This window comes from Lipotes vexillifer, unplaced genomic scaffold, assembly GCF_000442215.2.
Source record: "Lipotes vexillifer unplaced genomic scaffold, Lipotes_vexillifer_v1.1 scaffold2194, whole genome shotgun sequence".
Taxonomy (NCBI): domain Eukaryota; kingdom Metazoa; phylum Chordata; class Mammalia; order Artiodactyla; family Lipotidae; genus Lipotes; species Lipotes vexillifer.
This window is the reverse complement of record NW_006777784.1, coordinates 398003-407571: the sequence shown is the minus strand read 5'-3', so window position 1 is coordinate 407571 and position 9569 is coordinate 398003. Positions and strand designations below refer to the sequence as shown.

General features: G+C 44.5%; 1 protein-coding gene across 1 annotated transcript in view; it reads right to left on the bottom strand.

Moving 5' to 3' along the window:
• MYO16 (myosin XVI) overlaps positions 1–9569 on the bottom strand; it is a 463256-nt gene that overhangs the window by 57902 nt on the left and 395785 nt on the right. Inside the window, exons 31-34 of the mRNA XM_007451283.1 lie at positions 8408–8654; positions 6231–6502; positions 1747–1956; positions 1180–1408 (exon numbers count right to left, since the gene is read on the bottom strand). Of these exons, the coding sequence (XP_007451345.1) occupies positions 1180–1408; positions 1747–1956; positions 6231–6502; positions 8408–8654 (958 nt within the window). The remainder of the gene's footprint in view (positions 1–1179; positions 1409–1746; positions 1957–6230; positions 6503–8407; positions 8655–9569) is intronic.

The following is a 9569-nucleotide window of genomic DNA, read 5'->3' as shown; positions in this document are numbered from 1 at the left end:
GAGAGAGAGAGAGGGAGGGGGAGAGAGAGAGAGAGAGAGAGGGAGGGGGAGAGAGAGAGAGAGAGGGGGAGAGAGAGAGAGAGGGAGAGAGAGAGGGAGGATGATAAAACCTTTGTCATTTTAAGCTACTAAATTTTGGAGAGGTTTGTTAGATAGCAATAGACAACTAATACAGATATTGGTACTGGAAGTGGAGTGCTGCTATAAACCAAAAAAACCCAAACTTTAAAAGCCTGTCAGTAGCCTTGGGAAACTGGAGGAGTTTGTTGTTGTTGTTGTTGTTGTTGTTGTTAATATTTATTTATTTATTCATTTACTTATTTTGGCTGTGCCGGGTCTTAGTTGAGGCAGGCGGGATCTTCGTCGTGGCATGTTTAGTTGTAGCAGGCGGACTTCTTAGTTGCGGCATGTGGGATCCAGTTCCCCGACCAGGGATCGAACCCGGGCCCCCTGCATTGGGAGCGTGGAGTCTTAGGCACTGCACCACCAGGGAAGGAGGAGAGATCTTGAAGAGACTGTTAGCAGAAGCGTGACGCCCAAGAAAGCTCTTGGTGATGTTTAAAGGAAAGTAAGAAATATGCTGGACGCAGAGGGAAACATAACCCTTTTTATACCTTTGTGGAAAGTTTAGCAACACTGTCACCTGCAGTACTGTGGAAACCAGACAACACACTCAAGGAACTGGATGATCTAGGTAGGGAGATCTTTAGACCAAGTGTAAAAGCAGCCTCCTGGATTCTTCTACTTTCCTGCAGGAAAATGAGGGTAAAGAGATAAGCTAAAGAAAGAACAAACTATTATCTATAAAGGAGCCTGGGCTTTGTGAGTTTGAAAATAAAACAGTTTCTCACTGGGCCATCAGGATAGTAAATAACTCTGAAGTTAAGAAATGACTTGTAAGCAGAGATTGAATCTGGGGCATTTTCAGGAAAACAGGATCTGAAGCTGAAGCCAAGGTCATGACTATGAATCCCTTTATTAAGACCTCAGATTTCAGGTGGTGCTTCACTGGACCTTTCCAAAGAAACAAAACCACAGGACTTCTAAGGATATCAAGAGTATTGCCCCACAGAAATCTTGCAGAAAAGAAAGAGTCAAGAGGAGATTATCTCAGAGAGATCTGTGGATGTGGCTTTTGACTAAAGGGGCAGATTATAAATTGATTCACAGGAAACTCACAAAGCTTTTAAAAGAATTGTATCAGCTGCGTTGAAAGAGGTATGATCAATACAAAATAAGAGGCTCTGGTGCTTCAAAATTTTATGAGCAGGAATCAGGCTGAGAAAACGACCAGCCCCAAACATGTCACCTCTTGTGGACGACGAAATAATAATCAAAGGTGAGCCAAGATTCCGTAGCACGGACCTAATGGCCATGGAAAATAACTTCCGGGCACCAGGACTAAATCCTAACCAAGGCACGAGCAACATGTTAGTTGTGCGGAGAATAGGCAGCTTGTCTTCGATAGTTAGGGACAGTCCTGGAGGAGCTGCCCACCTAAGGAGCCTTACCTGAGCAGCCAGGATACCTGGACCTGATTTAGATGATGGGATTTGGGGCTTGGACCTGATCCTGATGTGATGATGGGATAAGGCTCTGGGGAGCACGGGAGAGGGATGAGTGCATCTTGCATGTGGGAGGGATGTGAATTGTTTGATCCAGAGGATGGATTGAGGCAGCCTGTATTTTCCAAAAATTGGCCACAATAGTTTTCCCAGTCTTATCAAGAGTTAGAGTCTATTTCACCTTCCTCAACCTGGATGTGCCTTTGAGACTGTCTGGTGGCAGTGGTGGAAGTGATGCTGTGTGGCTTCCAAGGCTGCTCGTCAAAGGTAAGAGAGTGACCGCCCGGCGTTCTCTTTCCTGGAGCAGGCACTGGGGACACATTGATTGTCCACGTAAGAAGTCCAGCTACCCTGAAGCTGCCAGGCTGCACAAACTGGGTGGAGAGACCATCTAGACACAGAGATGGCCAAGCAGTCCCAGTCCTTAGACATCTATGGGCACCAGGCATGCAAGTGACCAGCTTTCAGGTGATTCCAGCCACCACATGCAGCTTCATGGAGGACCTTGAGGGACAGCCACTCAGATGAGCCCAGTTGACACCCAGAACCTGAGGCAGTAATAAAATAATCGTATTTTATTTAAATATCCAAGTTTGGGAGGAGTTGGTAAGCAACAATAGATAGCTGATATGATATTCCCTCAAGGTTTGTTTTAGATGCAGAGAAAAGCTTTTTTGAATTGAACGATGATAAATAAAAGTAGCACGGGTTATCAGGAGGCAGTTGAGAGACTGGCCTCTGGAATCTGACTGCTTGGGTGTGTAGCATGGGACAGGATACACCACTGTTCCCCTGACTCAACATCCACATCTACAGAGGGGTCACAGTGACAGTCTCACCCCATCAGGTAGTTCTAAAGATTGAAGGTATTTAGAATAGTGCTTGTCACATGATAAACAATTGTAAGTGTCAGCTGTTACCATCAACATCATATTATTCCTACAGAACCAGAAATTAGTCATGAGTCATAGAACAGGGTTCTGTAGGGCGTGGTCTGCAGTTCATCAATATCAGATCACCTGGGGTGCTTTACTGAGGATGTAAAGAGCACAGTTCCTGTCCTTCTCTGTAACTACCAAATTAGAATATCTGGGCCGGGAACTGGAAAGCTTCATTCTTCATAAACTGAAACTAGAATACCACAGTTAGAGAATTAAGAGTCTAATTTGGTTTTATGGTTATTCCTTTGCGTGTGTTGTGTGTGTGCTTCATAAACTGAAACTAGAATACCACAGTTAGAGAATTAAGAGTCTAATTTGGTTTTATGGTTATTCCTTTGCGTGTGTGTGTGTGTGTGTGTGTGTGTGTGTGTGTGTGTCCACACAAGTCCTTGCTAATTGTTCATTTGCAAATAAGGATTTAAGGGCTGTTAAGAGTGAATTTATATTGAGTTTTCTTAACAATTTTTTTAGTCCTTGGATTTATGGGTAAAAGTGAGATGGGATCAGGGAGACATTTCATGGTTACAGATCACCTTGAGGGCAAGTCTTAGTGTCCTAACAGTAACTTAAGGGATAAATCCCACATTCTCAAGCCCTCTCATTTTTTCTTAAACTTGACTCTTATCTGAGTTACTGTGCAATGATCTAGGGACTTGTGTCATTTTTAGATTCTGTTAGGAGGTAAACATTTTCTCGTACAAAATAGTTTCCCTTTGAGTTTTCTGCTAAGGCACGTCGGTGACTTTGCCTCAAGACACAAGTTACTTGGCCCCATTCTCACTGAGAATAAGATGCCTACATGTTAAATCTATGAGAAAAAAGAAATGAGAAGATCGTTCATCAAGAAAATACCTGTATCTGTGTGTGTTGTTATCCTCTGTTTTCCAACTCTTCCAGTGTGATTTTACCCAGTTTCAGAGCAAACTGTGTGCCCTTCTCAGGACCTAAGACATGAAGGATGCCTGGATAAAGCCAGTTCCCTGGCTGGTGGGCCTGTTGCATACTTGAGTGAGGTCAGTATCGATTTGCAACCAGCTTACAAACTGGACAAGAAGGGCTTCTACTGAGCTGCGATAGATCACAACCTTGCTAGGTCATTTTTTTGAGGGAGGAGTCTGTTACCTTTGCTCTCGGCCCATCTTTCCCCACTGACTGCCCTTCACGTGTGTAAGGCCTCTTAAATGTCCTTCTCGACCCCTTCCACAGGTCCCAGTGAGGGTTAGCCCCTCCTGCTCTGTGCTCTTTGGTGCCCTTGCTGTTACTCTGCCTCTCTCATAATCTGTTTGCCCATTTTCCTAGCCCACTGGCCTCTAAGGCCCTGGGAGAGGGGCCAGGCTCGTGGGATACACTGAATTAACGTGTTGAATGGACAAATGAGCCATAAGTTGTGAAACATAATTATGTTCTCCCGTTATGCCCCGTCACACATTCTCAGGGCAGCGTTCACGGAGGACCTAATTTTCATCAAATTTCAGGTAAGAGAAAAAAATATTATAAAGGGGATTCTGTTAAAAATAATGCTGACAAACCAAGTCTGACAAATCTCAGGGGTACATGTTGAAACCTGCCAAACTGCTCATCTTGATTTATCGATAATTAATTCTGCTTTCATGAAAGCAGCACAAAGAAATATTTTTCTATTATATTGATTTATTTGTTCAATAAGTATTTATTGAGTGCTTACTGGGTATCAAGTGCTATTCTAGAATAAATTCATAAACAAGACAATAAAAAAGGGAATGAAGTGTAACGCTATTTCCAAATTAAGCCCCACAGCTGAACCATTCTCGTACCCATACATATAAACTGTGTTTTGTTACAAAGGGAGCTGTACATCATTTCTAAGAAATACGGATTCCTCAGTTGTCATTTCTAAGGAGCGGGTGGCTGGAGTCTGAGGGAGGCTGGGTATGCATCTCACATCACCAGGCTTAAGTGGTGGCGCCTAGAGCTGCCCCCCCACAAACCTGTCCTGTGCTATTTCACCATCCAGGTGTCCCTGTGTTGGGGAGAAAGCCGTCACATTGGGTTTAGATACTCAGTCCTTCAGAAAAGCTCTCAGCTGGGAGCTTCCCTGCAAAGAAGTGAAGTCGCAGCTCTGTTCTTCCTTTCCTAGTCTCTGTTTGCAAAAAGCAACCCCAAACTTTTAAAAATGACACTTTCAAATAGTTGGCTCTCGCTTGTTAACAGTTTGCAAACGAGTGTTAAAATTTACTGGCCCATAAAATTGTTTCCAGCTTTTCAGGCACAAAGGTAGAGAAGAAAAACGAGCCCTCTGGCCGGCCTCTCATCACCATGACCGTGTATATTGGATGAAAACCTCTAGGAAAGGCACGTGCTAATAAGAACAGGACTGGGCATAAAAGGTGTTGACTCGGGGCTTCCCTGGTGGCGCAGTGGTTGACAGTCCACCTGCCGATGCAGGGGACGCAAGTTCGTGCCCCGGTCCGGGAGGATCCCACATGCCGCGGAGCGGCTGGGCCCGTGAGCCACGGCCGCTGAGCCTGCGCGTCCGGAGCCTGTGCTCCGCAACGGGAGAGGCCACAACAGTGAGAGGCCCCGTGGGGAAAAAAAAAAAAAAAAACCAGTTAAAATATTCCGTGTATTTATTTGTTTATTGTGTTTACCATCTGTCTTCCCCACTAGAATGCCAACCCCATGGGGGAAGATAACTTTGTTCGTTTTATTTATTGTGTACCTTCCTGGGCCTAGAATAGGGCCTCATACTCATGGGTGATAAGTAAAACCTGTGAAGTTAGTAAATGTTCTGCGAAGAGGGACTTCCTCTGCTTTTCACAACTCTAAAAATTAAAAATTAAGCAATAATATCACACGAACTAATCTGTGAGAGAATTAATTGAGAATAAACCGTGGTTTTGCATAAATATGTCTAGACCGCCGATGCAGAGACCTTTGTTGTCTAGTCCCCAAAGTTTCACTCACTGAATTTTGCTGAGTCATGATTCTCCTCTGCATGAATCGTTTCACTTTACTGTGTGGTGATAAAGCAGGCTTAATTTTTAATTAAGTTGTGATAACAGGGAAGCCAGATGAATCTTTTTAGCTTTTTAATTCACAAAAGTTTACATGGACGAGCGACCGACTTTCTGAATTGTTCTGGTTTGAGGCTCCTCATTCAATGTGGAAGTCGGCAGAGGAGTTAAGGAAATGATATTTAAGTAGCTTTTCCCTAAGAGGCTTAGAGATTTGAATTAATATTATTTATGTTTAATGATTAAAGGGCCCCTGGTGGGCTTCCCTGGTGGCGCAGTGGTTAAGAATCTGCCTGCCAACGCAGGGGACACAGGTTCGAGCCCTGGTCCACGAAGATCCCACGTGCCGCGGAGCAGCTAAGCCCGTGCGCCACAACTACGAAGCCTGCGCTCTAGAGCCCACGAGCCACAACTACTGAGCCCGCGCGCCTAGAGCCCGTGCTCCGCAACAAAAGAAGCCACCGCAATGAGAAGCCCGCGCACCGCAATGAAGAGTAGCCCCCGCTCGCTGCAACTAGAGAAAGCCCGCGTGCAGCAACGAAGACCCAACACAGCCGAAAATCAATAAATAAAAATTAAAAAAGAAAGGGGGGGCCCCCTGGCAGGCCAACAACGAATTTAATTCTACTAAAAATATATTAGGGCAAAGTACTGCCGCGGCACACTCAAAGACCGGAAGTCAAGCATCAGTAACCCAACGGGGGTCGGGGTCCCCCTTCCCCGAGGCTAACCTTCATTGGAGGAGTCCTTGGTGACAGCCCACAGGCAGGCGCTCACGGCCTCATAGGAGGCGCTCAGCCGCGTGGTGGGGTCCCTCTTTGGCTTGGGTGGAGGCTGTTTCCGTGGTGATGGGAGGCCGCTGCTGTCATCCAGGCTGAGCACCGAGTGCAGAGGAGGAGACGGGGTGGATGGGCCAGCCTGGGACTGGACCAGGCTGTCTACCGCCATGGGCACTGGGACGAAGCTGCAGTGGAGGCGCCTGGGTCCACCCTTGTCTTCAGCTCTGGGTGTGTGTGTGGGGAAACAAACACAAACAGCCCCGCCAGAGAGACCCAGATGCATTATTCAGATGGGAACAATGAACCGGCTCAAGCAGACATAATCACAGCTTTTTGGTAAACAGCCTTCCCGCCGAGGCTGGAGGATGCGTGCAGCGCTCTGGTATCCAGCGCATCCAGAGGAAGCCACATCATCCTTCCAGCCCTTGCTTCATGATAAATAAACACGTTCGAGACTCATCATTATTACTTTAGAAAAAAAATCTCACCGGAACCCAAGACGTCTTAAGGAGTGCCACATTTGCTATCAGGCTTTCGCTGAGTGAAGTTTTCACACCCTGATTATTAAGTAAATCAAAAAACCAGGATTTCAATCTGAATGATAATTTCTGGGAAATCCGTCTTAATAGAGAGTTACTGATGCATCAAATGCTGGGAGTTATCTCTGTTTGCCCTTGCAAAAGAGTAGATGCTTTACTTAAAACGATCAAAGATTTTCATTTTCCCTGTCTTTCTCTCTCTCTCTCTCTCCCTTTCCCTTACCATTTAAATTCCATCAGCAATTATTTACTTAAATGCAGAATTGTTATTTTTCTTCTGTTATTCCATCTGGTTGCCCAATGCCAAGTGAACTGCTGGTATTCAATAAATAAATAGACAAATACGTCTTCACTTAATTTTATATCAGGCAAATGAATACATAATGAAATTGAGAAATTGGGGTGGCTGTTTAGCTCCAGCAGAGAAAATAATAAATATTATTCTGGAAGTCATATAAAATTAATAGTTATCTGGTTAAAAAAAATTCCTTCTGGCTTCACATGTCAATGTAATCATGTGCCAGGGAGATGCCAAAGCATTCATTTTACCAGGAGTCTCCGAGCATTTGTTTTTATAATTATATCTTTGTGTGGCAGAACACCAACAGAGCTGGGATCTACTGCCAGGCAGAGCCAGACGCCCATATAGGAAATGAACTAGCTGAAGACGAAAGCGTGGCACTCAGTGGATAATTTGTTTTCCCTGTAATGTTTAATTACAGTTTTCCGTACAAAGGGAATTTTTTCAGTATTTAATCACTGAGATATTTGAGGCTAATTAGTGAGAGACACACCACCACTTCCACTTTCATAAAAAATCATTCGACATCACAGTCAAGGCAAAGGGGGGTCATTTTCAGGGAGAAACAACTAGATATTATTACTAAGTTCCTATGGAAAAACAAACATCTCCCTGACAGCAAATTAGGATGGAAAGACCCAGGGAGGATTGTAAATCACGGGTGTCCTCGTCTGTCACAGAGAGACAAGAGTGGAAAAGTGGACAAGGACTTAGTTTTCTTCACGTCTATTTCAAGCTCAGCGTCCAACGTGAACTTTAAAATAAAAATCTTTCCCCAGAGCTTCCCTTTTTGGCAAAGAAGATGTGACAGTTTCCTAAGGGAAGTATAATACAGGCAACCATTCATTGATTTCACTGCGCTTGTGTTTTTAGAGTGTCTTCTCCATCTGGGGGGGTCAGGTTTTCAGAAGTTTCTAGGAGTCGGCCTTATTTATATACATGACACTTGCATAAAGATGTCGAGAACCAAGCTATATATCTTTGCTAAGACGTAAAGATTAGATGCCTTAAAACTTTGTGCTTGAGATGGTCAGTGATGCAAGCACGGTAGGTGCTTTCATGGGACCTAAACTAACACGTAGAGCATCTATTTTGTGGAAGGAAAGCCCAGGAAAAGCATCCTTTCAGGTGTCAGGAGGTTTCACGTAATGCACTGCGCATGCATACGTGCTTGTTCCTCTCTCTACGGTCAGAAGTGCTTGAACTTTGCGTTAAGGGCTATCGGCATTTTCTTGACGCCCCAGGATCAATCGCGTAGGTCACTGAAGTTGCACGCTATCTGCCTTTACCTTTTGGTTCCTTCCTCTTGCTTGTTCCTGGCCTCCAACTTCTCTTTGTGGAAAGTAGCGTTCATTACGTTCCGGAGCCGGTCATTCTCACGGGCAATGTCCGAGGCATTCTGAACGACCAGGGCGTCATAGGTCTTAAGCCCCAGGTCCTCTGTAATCTGCAGGAAGCTGTTGATGGATGTGACCTCTTGCTGCCTAATGCTCCTTTTCCGATGCAAGTGCTGGCGTGCTAAAAATCCTCTGATAACTTCAGTAAAAGAACACAATGATGGGTCAACGAGAGGAGCAAAAGCAAAAAACCCAGATGTACATCAACAAGTCCAAATACATTATGTTGGAGCAGCTCTAAAATAAAATATATTTAACCCAGTCTAGGACTTTACTAAAACATTCTAATCTTATATTTAAAAAGATAGCTATATTCAGTAATGCTAACAGTGGAGGCAAAAATCCTCACCCTGAATGAGATCGTGCAGGTAATATTCTAATAAAGCTTCCCTCCTTCTTGTGGTAACACAGGCTGAACACTGATGGAAAGAACTAAGTCCAAACCCCAGGGAATTCTGGGTGTGGCTCTAATCAGACCGTTTTGGGGATGCACCAATCACATTATTTTATATCAGATTATAACAGAAACGTCTGAGGCTCACGGATGTAGTCTTTGAAAACCATGCACATATTGTTAACAGGATTGTGACTTAATTCCTAGAAAAACTAACACTGCATTTAAGGCTCTGGGAAGAGACTGTGTAGAAATATGGGTCATCCTTCTGCTTTCTGGGGAAGCAGGGCTAGAAAAACGTGTAAGAATTGGGGGAAACAGGTGGATGAACACACTTTGAAATCACTTATGTGTCAGTAACAAATGTAAGACTTGAAAACAAAAGTCACGCCCACCGTGTAAAAGGCACTGCCATGTGCTAGGTGCTCCAACCCATCTTTCAGTGCCCAAACTCGATGGTCATTAACGTACCAGTATCTCCATTTTGTACCCAAAGAAAGAGAAGCTCAGTGAGGCTGAGAAAATTCCTCCAGGTAAACACAACCAAAGAACGGTAGAGCGGGGATTCAAATCTCTGCCCTTATGAGGCCAAACTCTACCTTGCAGCCACGTAGATGCAATCTGTAGCTCTCCAGAGAGCGGGTCACAATAGGGAAGGTG